Below are 24,970 nucleotides of genomic sequence, written 5' to 3'. Positions count from 1 at the left end.
ATGAGGACTAAATTTCCACATGGTTTCAAAGGGCACAAATAATATGTTTTTTAAAAAATGTGTTATTCCTCATAGGCCATTAAGTGAATACAGTTGAAGGAGTATCTTATACAGATTTTAGGTAAATGAAAATAAACTTTGATATGAAAGTTTTTTTAAAAAATTTATTTATTTATTTGAAAATGAATCTTGATGTGAATGGAATGGGAGAGGGAACAGGAAATGGGAGGGGTGCGAGTGGGAGGAAAGTTATAGGGGGGGAAAGCCGTTGTAATCCATAAAGTGTGCTTTGGAAATTTATATTTACTAAATAAAAGTTAAAAAATTTAAAAAATAAAATAAATTTATTTATTTGAAAGGCAGAGTTAGAGAGAGGTCTTCCATCCACTAGTTCACTCCCCAGATGGCTGCAACGGCTGGATCTGGGCCTATCCGAAGCCAGGAGCCAGGAGCTTCTTCTGGGTCTCCCACTTGGGAGGACTTGGGCCGTCCTCCAGTGCTTTCCCAGGTGCATTAGCAGAGAGCTGGACCAGAAGTGGAGCAACCAGGACTCAAACTGCTGTCCATATGGGATACGTGCACTGCAGGCAGTGACTTTACCTGCTACACCACAGTGCTGGCCCTGAAAGAAAGATTTTCATAAAAGCTAGTGTGTCTCTGGCTTTCCAGGCTCCAAGGACTACAGTATTCAAGGTGTGGCTGTGCTATGCTTGTGGTAATAGGGGAGAAGGCCCTATAGCAGTGCTTCAAGTTGTGGTTAACGTCAGGAAAGCTGCAGGCAAGAGGGGCAGGTGGGTGTGCCCTGGAAGCTGCATCACTTCTGCTGTAGCCCAGCAGAGAGAAGGGCCTCGTGAGATCTGGACTGGTCTTTATTTTGTGGGTTTGGGTTTTCTGAAATGTTCTCTGATGATGTAGGGACAGAGATCATCTCTTCCCAAATAAAAATTGGGTTCTTCCTCTTTGCTTCTTCCATCCGTCGCTCAGCCCCTGTGTTTGGGCTCCCTGCCATGTGACAGGCGTAGCGCCGTGCCCTAGGATGCAGAGATCAGTGTGACGTGGTGCTTGCCATTCGGGGACAAAACATCTCAGGAGCAGAGAGAAGTGGGTGTGGCGGTGCTGACTGAGTAGGTTGGTTTGTGGGACTCAGAGCTGCCACTTGCCCCTCTGATGGATGACAAGTGTGTGCCATGTGTTTTCTGTAGCTCATCTGTAGCCACTCACCTGTTAACAGGCATTTAATGGAAGAATAGGGTTCCAAGTGGAAGTGACACAGGACAGGAATATTTTTATAAAGGATAGGTGAGAGGAAGAGGTCCCCAGTCCCTCCCACACCTGATAGAAGCGGCTCTCTTAAACATCAGTGCAGTTGTCTTGTCGTCCCAGTAGCAGCTGACAAGCTTCTCAGAGGCACCAGGCAGCCAGGGGTGTAGGTGAGGGGAGGAGAAGGGCTGGAAGAGAAAAGGCTCCTTAGAGGGAAGCGTGGGGGTGGCTCCGCCCTGGGCGGCACTTCACCCAGTGGAAATCCCGAGTCAGATGTGAGGCTGTGTGTTGGTGGGCTATTGAACAGAGAGCCCTGACCTTTGAAAATACTGACCTGGGTTGAATCCTTACTGCCTGAGTGATAAGATTTTGGGCAAATCAGTTACTCTGTTGGAGCTTCAGTTCCCTCCTCAAAAAGTGGAGATAAAATACTCCCTGACCTGGTTTATTGAGATGAAAGGCAAATGCATGGCATCAGCTACAACATGTGGACTGCTGCAGGCACCTGGGAAATGGTAGCTAGTTCCATGGTCCTTGCACTGAGAAAGCATGGTGCTGAATGTTCACCTCTCCACCTTGTTATCCCCACCTACCTTTCCAGGCTATTGAAAATTTTGCTGTGACCTTGAAGACCACTGCCCAGATGCTGCAGACGTTTGGGGCCTTCCTGGCCATGACAGAGCTACCCAGAGGCGTGCCATGCACTGAAGACCTCCTCATGTCTCACACAAGGCAGAGGGACAAGCTGCAGGTGAGTGGTCAGGGCCTCTCAGAGGCCAGCCTCCGTGCCAGCAGAGGGGTCAGCCTTCCAGAGAGAGCTGGAAAAGTCAAGCCCTCCTGTTCCTTGTTCTCCAGTGATGTGGCAGCCACTGACCATGGTGAACTTCCCAGATAGGCAGCAGATGAAGAGAAAAATCTCTTGAGGCTGATAGTGTAAGACAGAGAGGGGAGCAGCCTGGGGGGAGGGATACCCTTCCAGCTTTGGATGGCAAGGTGAGGTACGTGAGCATCCTTGCAGGGACAGCACTCCTCCGATCCTGTGCAGGGGAGAGTAAGCCAGCCTGAGCTGACATTGCAGTGAGGGAGGGTGGGGGCATTGGCTTTGAAGAGCAAGCCTTCCAGCTGCTGTGAAGTTAGGCGGCAGATTAATAAACTGGACGATTGCCTCACTTTCTCAGGGATGTGTCTTTTTATTTGGGGACTAATTTGAGAAAAAGGTGCTCTGAACTGGGTTGGGAAAGGCACCTATTAAATGATTCATAAAAACACATGAGAACCTTCAGAAGAAGCTTGGCAGGTTCTTGCAGATCACACAGTAAAGAGAAAGCTTCCTTGGGCTTTTTACTGGGTGGTGTCAGCAGCTTTCTGCCTTGGAAAGTGCAGGCAGAACAGATTCATTATTTCACAAAAGACCATTCCACGTTAGCACAGCACACTGAGGACTGGATAGTTGATACATCTTATTGTATGCATGCTTGCTGCATTGAACATGGGAAAAGCTGAGCTTTTTTTTAGCTATGATCCCAAATTGGGAAAAATGCTTTGCTGGATAATTGGTGTAGTCATTCATTCAACATTTATTGGGTACCCATCATTACATGCCAGGAAAACCAAAAGAATGCTGTCTCAAGGAAAGAGGAAAGCATAGTCTAGTTAGAGGAGTCTCCCTGTCTAGTGGTTGAGGCCAGCGAATTGTTCCATGTGCCGGGGAACATTAGTAAGTTCTCTCAGCAAGGAGGCTGTTGTCCAAGTGGAGTTTGAAATGTGTTCCCGAGATTATTCCGTGTGGTCAGAAGATCCGGACTGGACTGTGAGGTCCTGGCAGCATCCTGGAGATTTCCCCTGGAAAGCCTCTGAGAAGCTGGATGTGTTTCTTTCCCAAGCACGTTGGCCACGTGGTTCCTGGGAGGCTTGGGTTGCAGAAAGCAGGGGTCGTTTGCCTCTGTGAAGTCTGCTAGGAAAGAGCATGCGGTTGTCCAGGTCAGGATGGAAGGGAGCCTGCAGAGCATCGTCCGTACGGTGGTGTGGTGGGAGGGAGGCCCAGCCCAGCAGAAAGGATCCGTGCAGCAGTGCCGTGCCCAGGGCTCCTGAGCACAGTGCATTCTCTGCTTCAGTCCAGAAAGGGTTCACCTGTTCCAGAAGACAGCACCTGGACTTCTTTCTCCAGCCTGAGTGTTGACGTGAAAAACTCAAATATCAAAATCGTTAAGGATATTCCCATTTTAGGACTGGGAAACTTACCCTTATCCTTTCCAAGTTCACACCATCATGCCTCCATCTTTCTCTCTGTTTATGGCAGAAATTTGTAACCTACTGAAGCTGACCATGTGATTCAGTCCCAAGGTAATAATAAGGTCACAGTTTTTTATTGCATTTTTTAACAAAGATTTGTTTATTTATTGAAAAGAAGTATGACAGAAAGAGGGAGAGACAGAGGAGAGAGAAGAGATCTTCCATCTGCTGATTCACTCCTCAGTTATTAGAATGACCAGGGCTGGGCCAGGCTGAAGCCAGGAGCCTGAAACTCCATCTGGGTCTCCCACATGGGTGGCAGGGGCCTGAGTACTTGGATCATCTGCTGCTTTCCCAGACATTCTAATAGGCAGCTGGATCAAAAGTGGAACAGCCAGGATGCAAACCAGTGTTATGCCACACTGCCAGCCCCTTACTGCGTGTTTTTATGTTTTTTTCACCAATGTGGAGAAGACACAGTGAATGACGACATTGATTGTGGCTCATCTTCCCTGTCCCACACAATTTCCTTATGCTTTGCAGCTCTCTGGGTGGATTCCTCTTCCCAGCTCCCAATCTAGTGTCTCCTCCTGCCTCTTCCCAGTCCTTTCTGCCTTTCTTTCTAACTGCGCATCACGAGCACACACGCTCACAGTTGACCCTCTGTATCTGTGAGTTCCCTCTCTGTAGATTGAACCAACTATGGATTAGAATGTTCTAAAACCATTTGCACCTGCACTTAACCTGGACAGACTTTTTCCTCTTGTCATTCCCTAAACAATATAGTATAGCAATTAATTTACATGGCTTTATATTTTATTAGGTATTTTACGTAATCTAGAGTTGAATTAAAGAATACAGCAAGATGTGCATAAATTATATTCAAAAAACACACCATTTTACATGAGGGACTTAAACATCTCCAAAATTTGTTATCTGCAGGGGTTCCTGGAACCAATCCCTTGCAGATTCTGAGGGGCAACTGTAGGTAAATGTAGTAGTGGACAGTGACAGAATCATGCTGGAAGCTTAGGGGCAGTTAACAAGTTGAGTGGGAAAGGTGAGGATGTCTGCTAGGGATGGGAGAAGGGAGCGTCTAAGAACACTTACGAGTGCTTTTTCCTCCTCATACACAATTTGTCTTTATTCATCTGCATTTAGATTATTATTCATTTATCCAGTCTACAAATATTTGAGGAGCATTGATGAGATACAAGAAAGACCAACATCTGAGAATAGGAAAGAAGGGCTGTGTCCCATTCCCAGGCTGACCTGGGGTATGACCCAGAGTGGGCGGAGCCAGAGGAGGGGTCCGCAGAGCTCTGACAGACTATCTGCTCTACCTCAGAGAAGTCAAACCTGTCATCAACCAGACCAGGGGACATGTGGGAAGCTGGGCACGGACAGTGTAAGACTTCTGGGGCAAATACTAGAATGGGATGGAACAAAGAATGAAGCATTGAGGTGGAGAGGGCCCAGGACTTCAGTGTGGACAGAGTGGGAGGTGTAACTCCAGGTGAGTTGAAGGCCAAGGAGGTCATGGGGCTTAGAGGAAAGGATCGAGTGTTCGTGTGCACGGAGATGGTTATCTGGTTTGTGTTTTAGAACTAGGAGCCTATCCAGCTCTCCAGGAGCATACCAATCCAGCAGCCCAAGACCCAGCAACCACATCTATAATTCCCATGGGCGAAGTCCTGACCCAGGCCCTACCCTCTTTTGCTTATAGGCTGATCCTTATGATTAAGGCTCAGGGCAATGAAAGATGATTATATTGTCCAAGGAGATGTATAGAGCTGTTGTATTTGGAAGGAAATAGCCTTCCTCAAATGCAAAGCACTAAGACCCTGTGTTAAAATAGCAGGATGGAGTTGTCTTGGAAGTGAGATTTTCTTTTTTTTTTTTTTTTTTTTTTTTTTTTTGACAGGCAGAGTGGACAGTGAGAGAGAGACAGAGAGAGAAAGGTCTTCCTTTGCCGTTGGTTCACCCTCCAATGGCCGCCGCTGCAGCCGGCGCACCGCGCTGATCCTGGCAGGAGCCAGGAGCCAGGTGCTTTTCCTGGTCTCCCATGGGGTGCAGGGCCCAAGCACCTGGGCCATCCTCCACTGCACTCCCTGGCCATAGCAGAGAGCTGGCCTGGAAGAGGGGCGACCGGGACAGAATCCGGCGCCCCAACCGGGACTAGAACCCGGTGTGCCGGCGCCGCAAGGTGGAGGATTAGCCTATTGAGCCACGGCGCCGGCTGAAAGTGAGATTTTCATGCTGAAATTAACCATCCATCTCTGCCAACTGCAATAACTGGTCGAGGCCCCAGTGTAGGGGGTGGGTGTCAGGTAGAAGGAAAAGCAGGCATTTGTTGACAAGAATAGGTGTGGTATTATTATGGCAATTATCCCATTATTTCTTGGCAGGTTTTGGTACTCAACATTCTATATCTGTCATGTTCTTTTAAAAAAAAAAAGATTTTATTTGTAGCCGGTGCCGCGGCTCACTAGGCTAATCCTCTGCCTTGTGGCGCCGGCATACCGGGTTCTAGTCCTGGTCGGGGTGCTGGATTCTGTCCTGGTTGCCCCTCTTCCAGTCCAGCTCTCTGCTGTGGCCAGGGAGTGCAGTGGAGGATGGCCCAAGTGCTTGGGCCCTGCACCCCATGGGAGACCAGGATAAGTACCTGGCTCTTGCCATTGGATCAGCGCAACGCGCCTGGCCACGGCGGCCATTGGAGGGTGAACCAACGACAAAGGAAGACCTTTCTCTCTGTCTCTCTCTCACTGTCCACTCTGCCTGTCAAAAAAAAATTTTTATTTATTTATTTATTTGACAGATAGAGTTACAGACAGTGAGAGAGAGACAGAGAGAAAGGTCTTCCTTCCGTTGGTTTGCTCCCCAAATGGCCACAACGGCTGGAACTGTGCCGACCTGAAGCCAGGAGCCAACAGTTTCTTCTGGGTCTCCCATGCGGGTGCAGGGGCCCAAGCACTTGGGCCATCCCCCACTGCTATCCCAGGCCACAGCAGGGAGCTGGACTAGAAGAGGAGCAACTGGGACTAGAACCAGTGCCCATATGGGATGCCGGCACCACAGGTGGAGGATTAACCTAGTGTGCCATGGTGCCGGCCCCTGTCATGTTGTTATTTCTGGTTACTATCTTGGATTAGAATCAAATTTTATTAACTAGGTTTGCTTTTAATTTACACCTACAGTTTGAGAAACACACAAAAATATTGCTTTTTTTAAAGATTTATTTATTTATTTGAAAGTTACAATTACACAGAGAGAGGAGAGGCAGAGAGAGAGAGGTCTTCCATCTACTGGTTCACTCCCCAATTGGCCAAAACTGTCAAAACTGCACCTATCCGAAGCCAGGAGCCAGATCTCCCATGCGGGTGCAGGGCCCAAGGACTTGGGCCATCTTCTACTGCTTTTCCAGGCCATAGCAGAGAGCAAGATCGAAAGAGGAGCAACCAGGACTAGAACCGACATCTGTATGGGATGCCGGCGCTTCAGGCCAGGGCATTAACACGCTGAGCCAGAGCGCCGGCCCCTAGATATTGCTTTTAGAGAAGGAAAATGGATAAAAAGGCTGGGGATAAAAGGCTTGCTTTTTCCAGTATATACCTTTTTGCATATTTTAAATTTTATATTATGTGCATGTATTACCTATTAGGGATAATTTAACTGACTGATTTTTTTAACTGATTGATTTTCAAAAGATATTTATTTGAAAGACAGTTACACAGAGAGGTAGAGCCAGAGAGAGGTCTTCCATTCCACTGGTTCACTCCCAGTGATCACAATGGCCAGAGCTGAGCTGATCCAAAGCCAGGAGCCAGGAGCTTCTTCTAGGTCTCCCACGTGGGTGCAGGGGCCCAAGGACTTGGGCCATCTTGTACTGCTTTCCCAGGCCATAGCAGAGAGCTGGATTGGAAGAGGAGCAGCCAGGACTAGAACCGACATCCATATGGGATACCGGTGCTGTAGGCTGGGGCTTTAACTCACTGTGCCAAGCGATAGCCCTTAAATGATTGATTTTTAAAAGCTGAATCTTTAGCATTTAATTTTCTATGTAGAAACTATATTGATCTGCCATTGTCTCCACCCCAAATCTACCAGAATTTTGTTTTTATTAATTCCCTCTAAGAGAAACTATGTTTTTCCTCCCCTAGGATGAACTGAACTTACTTGGAAAACAAGGGGCCACATTGCTGTCCTGCTTCCAAGGGCCAGCAACAAAAAATCCCACTAGCAGACTCAATCCCAGCGAACTGGAGAATGTAGCTACCATGGAAAGGTGAGTGAGTGAAGTGGAGTCAATCTGCCTTTCCAGCACGTAGACCTAGATCTTCTCATACAACCAAGGGCAGATGAGAACAGCTGCTTCCTGGGTCATGGTGGGGCCAAGAAAGAATAATATTTAAGACAACAGAAAGATCATGTCCTCTGGCTTCTGCAGACAGAGATTTTTCATGAGAATTCCATGTCCTCCTCTTAGGATACACTCCCATCCCAGGATGTCAAGGAGAAGGTAGAATTTTGGGGCTTTATTTCCAAACAACTGTTTGGCATGGTGCTTTAAACATGTGTGGTCTAAGATGGGAGCAAAAGAAGGCACCTTGAGGCTGCTTAAAGCCCAGCAAGTGCATCGGAAGCTAAGTTTCTGCCTGCCCTGCAGGTGTTCTAAACAGAAAATGGAAGATGTAGGGGACTGCACCACAGGTGATGCCAGCTTTTATATGGAGCTTGCCACAGTCATTGACACTGACTGAAAGCCAGTGGGCCCATATGGATGCATGTGGAAACAAATGCTAAAGCAATATCGCTTTCTTATTTCTTTCTTGAAAGGTTACTAGTTCAGTTGGATGAGACAGAGAAAGCCTTTGGTCAGTTTTGGTTTGATCATCAACTGAAGCTTAACCAGTGCCTACAACTACAGCATTTTGAGCACAATTTTTGTAAGGTATGATTTTCTTGTGTGATGTCACTTCCTTTTCTGGTATGGTGACTTCTGGTTTTTTCTCCCTCCCACTCCGCCCTGGATCAGGCTCCTCTCTAATCCTTTCTAGCCTTGCTGCTTCACAGACCCCTCCCCTGCCCTGACACCACTAAATACACACACACTTCTTTAGTGGAGTAGCAGTATTCTAGAACCCCATCTTCCTGTTAATATACATGTCATTTAAGTGATGGTTTGTCTTCCTTTTTGATTGATAATCTGTTGAATAAAGCTTTAATATTCCATGTATACCCCAACTTAATCTGAAAGTTAATGCATATATATATGGATATATGTATGAAGATATGTATCCATAAGTTAATATATGGATACACACAAGGCCTGAGTCCTCTTTGGATTTTTGCATTTTCTCAACACATAACAAACCTGTACCTCCAGGTGAGCACCTGCTGGTTTACTGGTTTACTCTAATGTGTCTTGCAGGTGAAACTTGCCCTGGACAATCTGTTGGAAGAACAGGCGGAGTCTACATGTATTGGAGACAGTGTGATGCATGTGGAGCAACTTCTTAAGGAACACAAAAAACTGGAGGAAAAAGGCCAGGTTTGTTTTCTGACATTTATTGTATTGTCAAGGAGGTTGTTGTGGATGTCCAGTCATTGCTGTTGTCAAAGGACACAGGAATAGCCAATCCTACCGTCAGTCACGCCACCCTTACTAACCCGAGGCCCCCAAGGCGGTACCCACGTTAACAACTGCAACAAGTAATCCCAGCAGCACAGAGTTCTATCAAGGTTGCCAGCACTCAGCTGAGGTTGGAGGCTCAGGTCGGGAGAGGACTCTGGGGCAGCCCTGCCCTCTCGGGGGGTCCGTAGACCCGTGAGAGAAGGTCACAGTGGGTTTCTCATTCACTAGATCTGTTATCCCAGAGACTCCCCATTCAGCAGAACTCCTCCCTGAGGCCCAGAGGTGGGGGCCGGGGTTGGTAGAAAGGAGAAGGAGGTACTTTAAAAGGAGAAACAAGAAAACAATAATGAGTTTTTGTTTGTTTGTTTGTTTTTGTTTTTGTTTTTTTGACAGGCAGAGTGGACAGTGAGAGAGAGAGAGACAGAGAGAAAGGTCTTCCTTTTGCCGTTGGTTCACCCTCCAATGGCCGCCGCGGCCAGCACGCTGCGGCCGGCACACCGCACTGATCCGAAGGCAGGAGCCAGGTGCTTCTCCTGGTCTCCCATGGGGTACAGGGCCCAAGCACTTGGGCCATCCTCCACTGCACTCCCGGGCCACAGCAGAGAGCTGGACTGGAAGAGGGGCAACCAGGACAGAATCCGGCGCCCCGACCGGGACTAGAACTCGGTGTGCCGGCGCTGCAAGGTGGAGGATTAGCCTAGTGAGCTGCAGCGCCAGCAATAATGAGTTTTATAACTGAAACAAGATGGATTAAGTGAGGGATGTTGGTCCACATTAGTTCTGTTGTTACACAGAATTAACAAGACTTTTTTCTGTTGCATACCTCAACAGTTTAAACATCGAACTTGTAAAGCAATGTATGTTTTATGATTCCCGTAACAGAATTACACCATTTCCCAGATTAGCCCATAGTATTCTATTTTAAGTCCTTGCACATTTGGCTTATTACAAAGTATGAAAATCGTGTCATCTCCTTCCACAGAAATTCTTTTCTGCTTTATGAAAAATTAGGTTCTCTATTTTTGTCCTTTGGGGACTACTAAGGTCCCTGTGGTTAGCGCTTCCTTTCTGAGCTAGTCTGGAGACATGTTTCCCAGATGGTAATTTTGTAGCACTAGAGATTTGCTTCTCAAAGTGTGAGCCTCTGGTCGGCAGCAGAGGTGTCACCTGAGGGGACCTTATTAAAAATACAGGGGATGGACATTTAGCACAGTGATCACGATGCTGCTGGGGATGCCTGCATCCCACTCTAGAGTGCCTGGGTAGGAGTCTTAGCTCCACCTCCATTTCCAGCTTCCTGCTAATGTACACCCTGGGAGGCAGCAGGCAATGACTCAAGTATTTGGTTCCCTGCCACCCACCCGGAAAATTCAGATGGAGTTTTGAGCTCTTGACTTTGGCCTGACACCACCCCAACTGTTGTGGGCATTTGAGGAGTGAACCAGCAGATTGAAAGATCTCTCTTTATCTTTCTATTTGTCTCTGTCTTCATCATTCTGCCTTTCAAATAAAAAAAAATCAAGTATAATTTTGAAAGAAAAATCTAAAAAAAATTACAGAATCTCAAGCCACACCTCAGACCCCAAATATGCACCTTAAAGAGATCCCAGGTGATTGCCTTTACCTTACAGTTAGAGACATACCGTTCTAAAGGATACGAAACCAACGGCTCACTGACTGCTGTGGATTCTGAGTTGGAATTGCCACTGCACATGCGTGATACACAGGCAGCCCTGTGCACTGTGATGCTGGGGAGTGCTCTTTCTGTTAACAGTGATCATTTGACAGCGAAACACTTCAGTGCTGAAACAGCATGAGTTGTCAGAAACATTCATTAACGTGGAAACATTGAATTTCATATATATGATGACTGTCTCAGGTTCTCCTGGACAGTGCCAATTCATATGATTTTAGTTTTTTAAAGGTAGCTCCTTATTAAATATAGATATTATATGCATAAATATAGGTTTTTTTTTTTTTTTTTGACAGGCAGAGTTAGACAGTGAGAGAGAGAGACAGAGAGAAAGGTCTTCCTTCCGTTGGTTTACCCCCCCAAAATGGCCGCTATGGCCGGCGCGCTGTGCTGATCTGAAGCCAGGAGCCAGGTGCTTCCTCCTGGTCTCCCATGCAGGTGCAGGGCCCAAGCACCTGGGCCACCTTCCACTGCCTTCGCAGGCCACAGCAGAGAGCTGGACTGGAAGAGGAACAACCGGGACAGAACCGGCGCCCCAACCAGGGCTAGAACCCAGAATACTGGCACCGCAGGTGGAGGATTAGCCTAGTGAGCCGTGGCGCTGGCCAAAATATAGGTATTTTATTAAGTATGTGTTATGTGTATAGATTTATGTATTAGGAAAAATACTTCATTAATAAATGTGCCATAGGTTTATCTGTCTTTGAAGGTATCTACTGACCTGCCAGCTGGGCACTAAATCATCAGCAGGTGTTCCTTGTACCAGGCTCTGTGGGTATGGTGGTAACCCAGACAACCAAGACCCTGCTCTCATGGAACTGATATTCTGTGAGGCAGACACAGTTAATTAAAAAGCAGCTTAATAAAAAATAGCATGAGATATTAGAAAGTGATACAAAGAAGACAACAAGATATGGGGTAGGTATTTGGCCTAGTGGTTAATATACCCACATCCCACTTAGGAGTAATTGGGTTTGGTAATTAACTCTGGCTGCAGACTCCAGCTTCCTGCTAATGCAGGCCCTGGAAGGCAGTGGTGATGGCTGAAGGGAGTAGGTTTTGGATTGAGAACCTGGCTCCCAGCTTTGACCTGGCCCAGTCCCTGCTCTTGTAAGCATTGGGGGAAAGAACCAGCAGATGAAAGCATTGTCTCTCTTTTTTCTCTCTCTGCCTCTCTTATAAGACTAAGAAAACCAAGGGAGGGTAGAAAGGGACTGGGTATGCTGCGCTAGCAAGAGTGGTCAGGAAAGGCTTCCCTGAGAAGGTGATCTTTGATCTGAGGTCTGTGTGACCTTGCAGAGTGGGGAATCGCACCAAGCCGGAGGCAACTGCAAGAGCAAAGGTCTTAAGGAGGGTGGGAGGTTGGTGAGTTCAAGGAATGTTGCTGAGGCACAGCAAGCTGGGAGGAAATGATGTAGAACAGATGGCCGGGGGGTCAGGTGGTCATGTTGGGCCCTAAGATTTGGATTTTATTCTTGGTGGAACAGGAGGCAAGTGGAGGGTACTCTGCATCTGATTTTGATGAATCTGCATGACTGCATAGCATTCTGTCTTCTGCCCACCTGCTTGGACTTGGGATCCTTGGTACATGCTTTAAAAGTTACTGACTAAAGCTGCAGATGAAACCTAGGGTCATGGGACACAGGAATGCTTTGTGAATTCATGACCCATTTTATGTGGGCAAAATCTTTTTCTTTTTTAAAGATTTATTTATTATTTGAAAAGCAAATTTACAGAGCAGCAAAGAGAGAAAAAGGTCTTCCATCTGCTTGTTCACTGCCCAAATGGCTGCAATGGCCAGAGCTGCGCCAATATAAAGCCAGGAGCCAGGAGCTTCTTCCGGGTCTTCCCACACGGTGCAGGGGCCCAAGGACTTGGGCCATCTTCTACTGCTTTCCCAGGCCCTAGAAAAGAGCTGGATCAGAAATGGAGCAACCAGGACTTGAACTGGCCCCCCGTATGGGATGCCAGCACTGCTGACAGTGGCTTTACCTGCTATGCCACAGCACAGCCCGGGGAAAAATTCTTAAACCTCAAAACAAACCCACCGTGGATGACCTGTGGAGCCTGGACAGTTTGATTTTTACTAATAGTGTGCCTGGCTTATCTTGTTTTTAACTTGACTTTTAAAGGATACAATGCATGGACGCCTCTGCCTTTGGGGGAACCAGCAGAGCTACTTTGTCATCACTGGGCGATTTTCCAACGTGTCTCCTCTCAGATTGCCAGGAGGCTTTGTTCTTTAGGTGGTTAGACTTGGCTGGTCTTTCTATTTGTCCTATAAACTGTCAGCTGGTTTCTGGCTAAAATCCACGAAATATCTGCCTGGGTCTTGTCCTTTCTCAGCACTCCAGGGTCCACTTCCCTCCCAGCACATTCACACTGATTTTGGGTCATCGCCAGCTTCCTTATTGTGTGCAGTTGGCACCATCCTCAAATGTACTCTGAGCCAACTTGCTAACCAGGCTTCAGTCACCTGCTCGTCAAGCCTGTTCTCTGTCTGGTTCCAGTTTGAGGGACTAGCAATCTTTTGAATAGTTTTTTTTTTTTTTTTTTTTTTTTGACAGGCAGAGTGGACAGTGAGAGAGAGAGACAGAGAGAAAGGTCTTCCTTTTGCCGTTGGTTCACCCTCCAATGGCCGCCACGGCTGGCGCTCTGTGGCCAGTGCACTGCGCTGATCCGAAGGCAGGAGCCAGGTGCTTCTGGTCTCCCATGGGGTGCAGGGCCCAAGCACTTGGGCCATCCTCCACTGCACTCCCTGGCCACAGCAGAGAGCTGGCCTAGAAGAGGGGCAATAGGGACAGAATCCGGCGCCCCGACCGGGACTAGAACCCAGTGTGCCAGCGCCACTAGGTGGAGGATTAGCCTATTGAGCCACGGCGCCGGCTTGAATAGTTCTTAATGATGCTGAGAGAAATGGTTTCAATCCCTGTCTTCTGTCAAAACCGAATTTGCTCTAGGATTTTGGCTGTGAGGCCTCTTGAGACCTTTGGTAATGGGCTAGCAGGGAACAGATCAGGACTGAGTAGGGGAAACCAACCTTTCACCTTTGACCTCTTCCCCAAAGCTGACCTCTCTTCCCAAGGTTACTAGGTCCAAAAAGGCAAAAACAAACAAACAAACTCAGGCCATTCACATCCTAAGGATGTCATTTGGCTGGGGGATCATGGCTTTTTGCGTGTGTGTCTGAAATTTTCGAACACAAGCAGAAGCAGATATCCTGTTATAATAAATTCTCATGTGTCCATCACTCAGTTTCAACATCCATTAACTTCCTGCCTTTCGTGCTTCATCTGGCCCACCTCCCCAGACACGCATGCTGTTCCTGTGTTTGTTCTGGATTCTGAGATATAGCAATAGCACCCTCTTTCTCACCATTTTCTCTTGTAGTGGACCCTTTCCTCATTCATTTGCCATAGCAGCAAAGAGTCCACAGGGAAGATAAGTTATTATTGCAATAAAGATCTCTTGGTTACATGTTGCAACCTGTCTGTGCAGCTTTCTGGAACTCAGTATCTGAAAGAAAACCTGATAAGCTTGTGGTCAAAGCATCAGATTTCAGCCATTTCTTTCTCATTACTTCCTTTTTACTTTGAAGGTTTTGTTGATTATTTATCGTGAACAATAAAATAAGCTGCAATTTTAATGTTTTACAGTAAAGTTTTTTTTGTAGGCACCAGAAGTATTTGGTGGCCATGGCTATGCACATCACTCATAGCACGGCTGGGAGGTGGGCTGGAAGGTGACAAGAATACACATTTTCGAGTCAGACAGAATTGGATTCAAATGTTGGCTCTACCAGGTGTATGACCCCAGGCAAGTTTCTCAGCCTTTCTGAACACAATCCCCTCATCTATAAAATGGAGATAACACTTGCTGCCTCTCAGCAACCCGGTGACAATTTGAAAGAGTTAGATGCAGGGTACAGAGTTAGTGAGTGCCTGGAACGTCAGTGGAGGTCAGTGCTTGGAAGTGGCTGTCATCACCCATTCATTTCCATAATGGCGATCTCCCAGCCAGGCTGTGGTGGGATCAGGCAGCTCCTAAGGTGTCTTTTTGAGTCTTGCCCCCAGACTTACCTGGACCTGTTACCATTGACCCTGTTCTGTGTCTCAAGTGTCCCAAAGAATGAGATGCCACATGCCAGGAAAAGGGCAGGCTGCAGCCGCTGCAGGGCTTTGGAAGTGTCCTCTGATGCAGTCCTCTGGACCCAGAAAACTCTATACTATTCTTAACAAATTAAGCAGTGGAACTTAAAAAAAAAAAAAAAAAAAAAAAAAAACAAAAACAAACAGAGACTTCCTTGGCAAGCTTTCATGTTTCTATATTTAACTAAAGCCAGGCAAGTTTGAACAACCAATGGAGGTCTCAAAGCTGAGGCAGAACAAGTGCGGCCATTTTTCTCCATGTGTTGGTTAGAAGTGGATTCTGGAGCCAGACTGGCTGAGTGTGAAGTGTGGCTCTTTCCTGCTTGGGTCACCTTGGGTCACTGTGCCTCCACTTCTCTTATATAAAATAGTACCCATTTCAAATACTTTGTTGTAAGGCGTACAAGAAATAATGGATGTAAAGCGTTCAGAACTGTGCCTGGCATTAAAGTAAACTCTCAGCCAGTATGAGCTCTTGTTATTGATGTCACAGAGATGGTGGAGTAAATTCTGTGCTACGCAACATTTCCTGGGTTCAATCTGCAGGAGCCAAGCCATGTAGCAAAAGTCTCTCCTTCACTCTTTATCCATTCTGCAAATATTTACCTGTCTCCAGCCATGCCAAGCACTGTTCTAACTTCTGAGGACATAGCAGGAACACAGCAGTAAAAATTACTGCCCGAGGAACTGGCATGCTAATCTTTCAGGAATGTGGCCAGTGTGAATTTGGGTCTGCTATTTCGAAGAAGTGCACTGGCCGGCGCCACGGCTCACTAGGCTAATCCTCCGTCTTGCGGCGCCCGCACACCGGGTTCTAGTCCCGATCGGGGCGCTGGATTCTGTCTCTATTGCCCCTCTTCCAGGCCAGCTCTCTGCTGTGGCCAGGGAAGGCAGTGGAGGATGGCCCGAGTACTTGGGTCCTGCATCCCATGGGAGACCAGGATAAGTGCCTGCCTCCTGCCATCGGATCAGCGCAGCACGCCGGCGGCGGCAGCCATTGGAGGGTGAACCAATGGCAAAGGAAGACCTTTCTCTCTGTCTCTCTCTCTCTCACTGTCCACTCTGCCTGTCAAAAAAAAAAAAAAAAGAAGAAGAAGAAGAAGAAGTACACTGGGTGTTTGTCCCTGAGTTCTTTCTATAGCCACTGCGTGGTTTGTGTCACTTTATGCCCACTTGGATTCTCCTTTTTGCTTTACAAACAATAATTTGTTCTTAAGTGCCTCCTATGTGCCCTGTCCTGCTTTAAGTTGCATTAGAGTTAGTCCTTGTCCACAAGGATCCATGGCATGGTAGATGCCATACATAAGTAATCGCAGTGCTGTGACCATGAGGAGCTGTGCTGTGAGTACAGAGGAGGGACATCAAAATAAAGTGGTAGATCCAGAGAAAGTGTCCCAGAGAAGCAAACTCTGAAAGGTGATTTAGATAGAATTAGCTGCAGAGGAGCATAGGGTGAGGTGGGGATTGGGAAAGGGAAGGGTGGGGCAGCGGGTGGAGAAGGCAGGGAGGCCTGAGGCCTGAATATTTGGGGGAGTGACAAATGGATCGTGAGGATAGTTACAGCAGAGAATGGAGTTGGTGTGGAGGAGGGGGAGTCAGGGAAAGGCACACTGAGCAATGAGCTAGGTACTGAAAAGCCCTGTGAGCCTTGCTTAGGAGTTTGCTCCTGAAGTGGGGGATGGGCCAGGAAAAGATTTGGATCTCGGGAGTGATGCAGGTACATCGAGACCTTGTGTTGGGATTGCTGCTGTGTCAGCTGTCCAGAGCGTGATTCAGAGGAGAGCCTGCAGGGATTCGGAGGAGAGGCTGAAGACCAGTTTTCCCCATGAGAAAGTGCGGAGGCTTCAGCAGTCAGTGTCTGGAGCTGGTGGAGATGGGGTTAGAATGGCCAAGGCAGCAAACAGGATGTGGGTTCTGCAGAGCTTTGTGAATGACTGGGGACTGAAGAGGGGGTTGATACTGATGAAACCGCAACCCAGTGCAAGCTAAGAGAGGGGCACTTGGTCTTCATTTGGAGTGACTCTTATGTCACTGAGAAAAACTGCACCAGGGTGAATGTGGCCTGCTGGGTGTTCCACGGGGTCCGCAGGTGCTTTGGGCTGTCTGCTCCCATAGACCTTTTAGATTGTGGCAGTCATTTGTGTTGGCTCAGGGTCAATGTCATGTCACATAAGTCCAGCCAAGCAGCTCAATCGCATCCACTCGCTCTCTAGTTCATTCATTTATTTTGTTGATCACATTTATTGGTTATCTACTAAGTGTGCTCATGTAGCTTATATTTTATATGTATTTTAGTGTGAGTTGGTGGACAAAGGAAGAATCGTAACTGCCAAGGTCCATTTAGATATTTATAACGTCATTCACCAGTCATGCAACATTATCAACCGAACAATTAGCCTGCTGTGGATTTATTGAATTTTGAGTCCTGCCCCTGTTTGCCTTTGCAGGGCCTGTGGGCTGGACATTCCCCACCCCTGCGATAGAGATATGGTCTGTTAAAAAAATTAGAACAGGGTAGGCAATGGGCAATGTAGGAAGACACTAGAATGCTCACATCGCATATCAGGATGCCTTTTTAGAGTCCTGGCTCCTCCGCTTCTGATCCAGCTTCCTGAAAACATGCACAAGCAGATGGTGGCCTCAGCGCTTGGGTGCTTGCCACCCACATGGGAGACCTGGGTGAGTTCCAGGCCCCTGACTTCGGCCTGGCTGATGTGGGCATTGGAGGGGTGAACCAGCAGACGGAAGATCTCTCTGTGTCTGTCAATCTCAAATAAATAAATTTAAACAGAGTGGAGAGCCTGAGTGGGTGGACTGGGGTCAGTGGCTGTCACTACTGTAGTCAGGGGAGGCCTTGTGAGGAGGTGACCCCGTGAGTGTAGGCTGCAGTGGCCGAGGGAAGGGTATCCCACACAAGGGTCCTGAGGAGGAGCTAGTTCAGGTCCCAGCCTTGTTTAATCACCTCTCTCGCCTGGGTCATGGTCCGTTCCCTGACAGCCTGCCTGCTTCCCTTCTTGCCCTGCTGTTGTTGACACCGTACCTGGAACAAGCCTTCCAAGAACATGAGCGAGTCCTAGCTTCAGAACCGCCCAGGGACTTCCCATCACAATGAGGAAAAGCCCAAGTGCTCACCCTGGCAGCAAGGCTGTCCAGACCCCACTCCCCACCCCCCCTTCCCTATGTGATTTTGGCCTCCGCTCCTTTCCTGCTTGTTCCCTGTACTCCAGCCACACCCGCCTCCTTCCTGCTACCTGAACTTGTCAAACATGCCACGACCTTGTGGCCAGGCACTGCCTGGCTTGTTCCTCACAAGGTCTTGGCTCATGCATTGAGGATTCCTGAGAATGCTTGCAGATTTGAGGATTTTCTAGAAGGACTCATAGGATTGAGCATATAGTTATGCTCATGGCTCTGAGCTATTACAGTGAGAGAATATCAGCAAAAGGAAAAGGGCATGGGGCGAAGTCTGGAGGAAACCAGGCATGAACTCCAAGAGTCCTTTCCTAGTGCAGCCACACAGGTCACACTTCATTCTACCATCCATGGATTGGGACTGCACGTGTGAAAACTCGTCTGCCAGGGAAGCTTAGTGCAGGCTGAGTGCCCGGGGCTGGAGATGGGCCGGGGACTAGTCAGGTGCATGCCTGGCATGTACCCAAATCCCACAAGGAGAGCAGGTGTTTGCACAGCACTCTGGGCATGGTAATCTGCAAATCTAGGGACAGCCTTGCAGGGGCACTTGCTCAGGGCCACAGTCTCAGGCCCGCTGGGCCCATGCTGCTGCACAGCTCAGGCGGCACCTTCCCAGTCGGAGTAGCAACCTCCTGTTTAAAGTAGGGCACCCTGCCTTCCCTCCTTGTAGGGTTTTTCTCCTTAGCACACATCACCACCTAAGACACTGTCAGCATCCAATTTCTCGTTTATCACCCACGCCAAGTTTCACAAGGGCGGGGATTTTTGCCTGCTTTCTTTACGACTGACCCCCGGCACCTGGGACAGGGTTCAGGACATGGCAGTCCTCATGTAGTGCATGAAGCAGTGAGTGCTGAGGGGCAGGAAAGTGTGACACACGTGGTTAGGGGAAAGCTGTGCAGAAAGGGGGAAATACCTGTCGAGCACTGGGTCGGAGCAGCCGGGGGCCTTGTGGACCTTGCGGTGGGGTTAAAGAAGCATATTCCTGTAACCAAATCTCTTTAAGATGTATTTATTTGAAAAGTGGAGTTAGAGAGAGACAGAGACAGAGATCTTCCATCTGCTGGTTTACTCTCTAAGTGGCTGCAAAAGCCAGGGGCTGAGCCAGAAGCCTGGACCTATGTCTGGGTCTCCCACGTGGGTGCAGGGGTCCAAGCACTTGGACCACCTTCTGCTTCCCCAGGTGTATTAGCAGCGAGCTGGATCAGAAGTAGAGCACTGGGGGCCGGCGCTGCGGCTCACTAGGCTAATCCTCCACCTGCGGTGCCGGTATTCCGGGTTCTAGTCCCGGTTGGGGCGCCAGATTCTGTCCTAGTTGCTCCTCTTCCAGTCCAGCTCTCTGCTGTGGCCAGGGAGTGCAGTGGAGGATGGCCCAAGTGCTTGGGCCCTGCACCCCATGGGAGACCAGGAGGAAGCACCTGACTTCGGATCGGCGTAGCTCCGGCCGTGGCGACCATTTGGGGGGTGAACCAACAGAAGGAAGACCTTTATCTCTGTTTCTCTCTCTCACTGTCTAACTCTGCCTGTCAAAAAAAAAAAAAAAAAAAAAAAAGTAGAGCAATGTGGACTTGAACCGGTACTCTGATATGGGATGCTGGCATTGTAGGCAGCAGCTTAACCTGTGCCATAATACTGGTCCCTAAAATAATTTTTTACCTAAAAATGTAATAGACTTATAAGTTGTAAATATTTATGGGGTACTATGTGATGTTTTGTTACATGTGTACATTGTGTAATATGCAGTTAGGGTAAATATAGCCTTTCAAACATTTTTTACAGTGAAAGCATTAAAAAATCCTATATCCTAGTTTTTTTAAAATAAATACACAATAAATTAAAATTATCTGTCTTCTCGCTACTATAAAACAGAAACCCAGAACTTATTCCTATGTAGCTGTAGTCTGGTACCCATCAATCATCTTTTCCACATCAGCCCCTCCATCTCGTCCTCCTCACCATTTTATTTTTAACTTCTATGCCATCATCTATTTCTTTTTTTTAAGATTTATTTTGTTTGTTTGAAAGAGTTACAGAGAGAGATAGAGACAACGAAAGAGGTCCTCCCTCCGCTGATTCACTCCCCAGATGGCTGCAACGGCTGGAGCTGCGCCAATCTGAAGCCAGGAGCCAGGTGCTTCCTCCAGGTCTCCCATGTGGGCGCAGGGGCCCAAGGACTTGGGCCATCTTCTACTACTATCCCAGGCCATAGCAGAGAGCTGGATTGGAAGAGGAGCAGCCGGGACTAGAACCGGTGCCCACATGGAATGCTGGCGCTTCAGGCCAGGGCTTTAACTCACTGTGCCACAGCACCGGCCCCAATCATCTATTTCTTAAAACTTTACATTTGAATGAGATAGTATGATATTTGTCTTTCTGTGCTTGTCTTATTTCACTTACCATGACCTCCCTTTCCATCTGAGTTGTTGCAAATGACAAGACGTCATCCTTTTTATGGCTGGATAATATTCCATGTGTATGGATGTCACATTTTCTTTATTCATTCATCAGTGATGGACACTTGGTGTCTCTGTTTCCTGGCTGTTGTGAACAGCGCTGCCATAAACACAGAGTGCAGGTGTCTTTTCACTGCTGGATTCATTTCCTTTGAGTATACAACCAGAAGTGGGGTGGCTGGGCCCTATGGTAGTTCTGATTTTACTTTCTGAGGAGCCTCCTCACTGTTTTCCCACTAACAGTGTGCAGGAGTTCCCTTTCCTGCACATCCTTGCCAACACTTGTTATCTTTTGTCCTTTTGTTAATAGTTAATCTTACTGGAATGAGCTAAGATCTCACTGTAGCATTGTTCAGCATTTCTTTTTTTTTTTTTTTTCCTTAAAGATTGATTTGAAAGGCAGAGTTACAGGGAGGGAGGGAGAAGGTGGGATGGAGAGAGAGGGTTTACTTCCCAAATGGCTACAACAGCCAGGACTGGACCAGGCCAAAGCCTGGAGTCTGGAACTCCATCCAGGTCTCTCATGTAGGTGGTAGGGGCCCAAATACTTAGGCCATCTTCTGCTGCTTTCCCAGGCACATTAGCAAGGAATTGTGTTGGAAGTGGAGCAGCTAGCACCCAAACCAGTGCTCATGTGGGATGCTGGCATCGGGTGGCAGCTTAACCACTGTGCTGCAGTGCAGGCCCCTTGATTGAAGTTTCTCTGATGAACAGTGAAGTTGAGCATGTTTTCATATACCTGTTGGCCATTTATATGTCTTTCTTTGAGAAATATCTGTTTAGGGGGCTGGCGCTGTGGCATAGCTGTTAAAGCCACCGCCTGCAGTGCCAGCATCTGATATGGGTGTTGGTTCTAGTCCCAGCTGCTCCATTTCCAATCCAGCTCCCTTCTGTGCCCTGGGGAAGCAGTAGAAGATGGCTCAAGTCCTTGGGCCGCTGCACCCACGTGGGAGACCTGGAAGAAGCTCCTGGCTCCTGGCTTCGGATCAGCGCAGCTCCGGCCATTGTGGCTAACTGGGGAGTGAACCAGTAGATGGAAGACCTCTCTCTCTCTCTCTTTCTGCCTCTGCCTCACTGTAACTCTGACTTTCAGGTAAACAAATAAAATCTTTAAAAAAAAAGAAAAAAAAAGACATATCTGTTTAGATCCACTGTCCATTTTTAAATTGCATTGTTTGGTTTGTTATTGAATTGTTTGAGTTCTTTCTATATTCTGGATATTAACCCCTTGTCTGATGTATAGCTTGCATATATTTCCTCCCATTCTGTGGGGTGTTTCTACACCCTGTCAATTGCTTCCTTTGCTTGCAAAAGCTCTTTAATTGAATTTATCTATTTTTGCTTTTATTTCCTGGGCTTTTGGGGTATGGTCCAGAAAAATCCTTGCCCCAGCCTGCAGGGTAATCAACTAGGACACGAGGAGGGCAGACCTGAATGGAGAGACAAACCAGACACGAGAAGGGAGACCAAGACAGTATTCTGATCAAGGTCTCACTTTATTGAAGAAGGAGGCAGCTTATATAGTACAAGGCAAGGATTTTAACAGTCGAGGGCAAGCAGGGGTCATCTTACAACATAGTTCAAAGGAATAATTTTACAGGAATCAGCATCAGTTTGACAAGGGGAGTTGCAGCAAGGTCTTACAGCTATCAGACGTGCTTATCAAGGTACAAGAAAGAGAGCACTGAAGCCAGATGGCCAAGTGCTAACCATATCAGTGAGCTGTACAAAGGGAATTTTCTAGTGAATCCTCCTTATGGGAACACAGTTGAAGATTAATCTAAACAAAGGCCTATACAGGGAAACCAGCGCAGCTCCCAACAATCCTTTCCCATTCCATTTCCCTAAAGTGTTCCCACTATGTTTTCTGCCAATAATCTGAAAGTGTTAGGCCTCGTATTTAAGTCTTTACTTCATTTTGAGCTGATTTTTATAAATGGTGGGAGATAGGAGTCTAGTTTTATTCTTTTGCCTGTGAATATCCAGTTTCCCCCACATCATTAGTAAAAAGACTATCCTTTTTCCAATGCATGTTCTTAGCACCTTGGCCTGAGTATTAGTTGGTTAGGGATATGTGGATTTACTTCTAGGATCTCAATTCTCCTCCATTGGTCTACAAATCTGTTTTAATCACTGTAGCTTTGTTATATATTTTAAATATCATCTGGATTTTGACAGGGATTGACTTGCATCTGTAAATTGCCTTGGGTAGTTTGCACATTTTGATGATATTGATTCTTTCAATCCATGAACACAGGATGCTTTTCCACTTCTTTGTGTCTTCTTTATTTTTAATAAGTCAATTTTATATAAATTTGATTTATAGTTATCATTGTAGAGATCTCTCACCGCTTTGGTTAAATGTATTCCAAGGCATTTTTTTTGTAGTTATTGGAAGTAGGATTGCTTTCTTTTTTTTAAGATTTATTTATTTATTTGAAAGTCAGAGTTACACAGAGAGAGAAGGAAAGGCAGAGAGAGAGAGAGAGAGACAAGTCTTCCATCTGCTGCTTCACTCCCTAAATGGCCGCAATGGCCGGAACTGGGCAGATCTGAAGCCAGGAGCCAGGAGCTTCTTCCAGGCTCAGGGCCAAGTCTCTCTTTCTTTTTCTCCTTCTTAATAGGGAGTTGAGAATCTCTTGTGATTTGTACTTAACACTCTGTGCTGTTCTGCCCTTGAGCTTATCACAACTACAATAATTCCATGAGTTGCATAATTTAGTTAATATCTGAATTCTCCATTAAACAAAAAATCCCTGGCTTGCTAACACAATATTCTCACTATCTAACCCCCAACTCAACAAATATTTGAATGAAAGATGGGCTGCTCTTCAGAGTGTACATGACCCTGGACTGGGCTTTGCCTCCCGGGAACTGGAACGCACCACAGAGCTCTCTCAGGTTCCCCAGTCTGAGACCTAGGTCAGCATCTTTTGTACACACACTGCCAGGCAGTATTCAACCTCACATGTCCTGACTTCTAATGCTGGGCTGTGGGTGTTCATTTTGCAGGAACCCTTGGAAAAGGCCCAGCTGCTTGCTCTGGTTGGGGACCAGTTCATCCAAAACCACCATTATGCAGTGGATACCATCAGGCCCAGGTGTGTGGAGCTCAGGCACCTTTGTGACGACTTCATCAATGAAAACAAGAAAAGATATGACATTTTAGGAAAGTCCTTGGAGCTGCATAGACAGCTAGACAAGGTGAGTGAAACGAAGCCATGAACATGATATATCTGCAAGATTTTCTTTTTTTTTTTTTTTTTATTTTTGACAGGCAGAGTGGACAGTGAGAGAGAGAGACAGAGAGAAAGGTCTTCCTTTTGCCGTTGGTTCACCCTCCAATGGCCGCCGCGGCCGGCGCGCTGCGGCCGGCGCACCGCGCTGATCCGATGGCAGGAGCCAGGAGCCAGGTGCTTTTCCTGGTCTCCCATGGGGTGCAGGGCCCAAGCACCTGGGCCATCCTCCACTGCACTCCCTAGCCACAGCAGAGGGCTGGCCTGGAAGAGGGGCAACCGGGACAGAATCCGGCGCCCCGACCGGGACTAGAACCCGGTGTGCCGGCGCCGCTAGGCGGAGGATTAGCCTAGTGAGCCGCGGCGCCGGCCATCTGCAAGATTTTCTGTAAGATGGTTTGAACCGTACCTTTCCTCCCTGCCTTCCACGATTGCTGACAACTTCAAGTACTTTATACAGAAAACAAACAAACAAAAAGCACTCCAGAGGCATTATGAAACTACCCCAGTTCTAGGTGGGAGAGGGACTGAAGGTAGCAGGTGCCCCAGCTGTCCCTCCCCGTCCCGTGAAATTAACAAAAGCCCATTTTCCTCTGTGTGGAACCAGATTTAAAGAATGTGTTTGGTCCTGGTCCTCCGAGGACATTTCTTGACTTCTTTTCAGGTGCATTTAGGCCACTGCTATATTTGCAAAATATTTCTTTCATACAAAAGCTGTTTACTGTGCACCTAACTCTATTGTGTCTTCTATTTAGTCCTCTAGACAGCCTATGAGGAAGATATTAATGGCTTTATTGTGCAGGCAGAAGTGGAAATTGAGTGTGGTTAAGTCAATGGGTCTCAAAATTTAGTCCCCGAGAATCACACAGGATATGGGTTATAATCACAGATTTCCTAGCGCACCACCCTGGAGACTTAGATTCCATAGGTCTGGGGTGATGCCCAGTATTTTAGACAAGCGCCCACGTGCATCTGGTCCAGGTGGAGTAGGTGCTGCAGGAACAACTCAGAACTCTGAGGGTAAGTGGTGCCCCAAGGCCGTGTATACCCCATATAGGGGAAGCCAAATTTGAAACCGTGACTGCCAGCCTCCAACCCCAGGTTTCCTAGGCTAGACAAGG

At 47.4% G+C, this 24,970-nt stretch overlaps 1 protein-coding gene across 2 annotated transcripts in view; it reads left to right on the top strand.

Moving 5' to 3' along the window:
- MCF2L2 (MCF.2 cell line derived transforming sequence-like 2) overlaps positions 1 to 24,970 on the top strand; it is a 258,331-nt gene that overhangs the window by 111,863 nt on the left and 121,498 nt on the right. For both annotated transcript variants that reach the window (XM_070072393.2, XM_089332001.1), the window contains exons 7-11: positions 1,862 to 2,011; positions 7,653 to 7,777; positions 8,329 to 8,443; positions 8,924 to 9,043; positions 23,626 to 23,817. In XM_070072393.2, coding sequence (XP_069928494.2) covers positions 1,862 to 2,011; positions 7,653 to 7,777; positions 8,329 to 8,443; positions 8,924 to 9,043; positions 23,626 to 23,817 — 702 coding nt within the window. The remainder of the gene's footprint in view (positions 1 to 1,861; positions 2,012 to 7,652; positions 7,778 to 8,328; positions 8,444 to 8,923; positions 9,044 to 23,625; positions 23,818 to 24,970) is intronic.

This window comes from Oryctolagus cuniculus, chromosome 4 (genome assembly GCF_051225735.1).
Source record: "Oryctolagus cuniculus isolate XC-2025 breed Fujian yellow rabbit chromosome 4, ASM5122573v1, whole genome shotgun sequence".
Lineage (NCBI taxonomy): Eukaryota > Metazoa > Chordata > Mammalia > Lagomorpha > Leporidae > Oryctolagus > Oryctolagus cuniculus.
The sequence above is the reverse complement of the archived record's forward strand: the minus strand, read 5'-3'. Positions and strand labels throughout refer to the sequence as shown.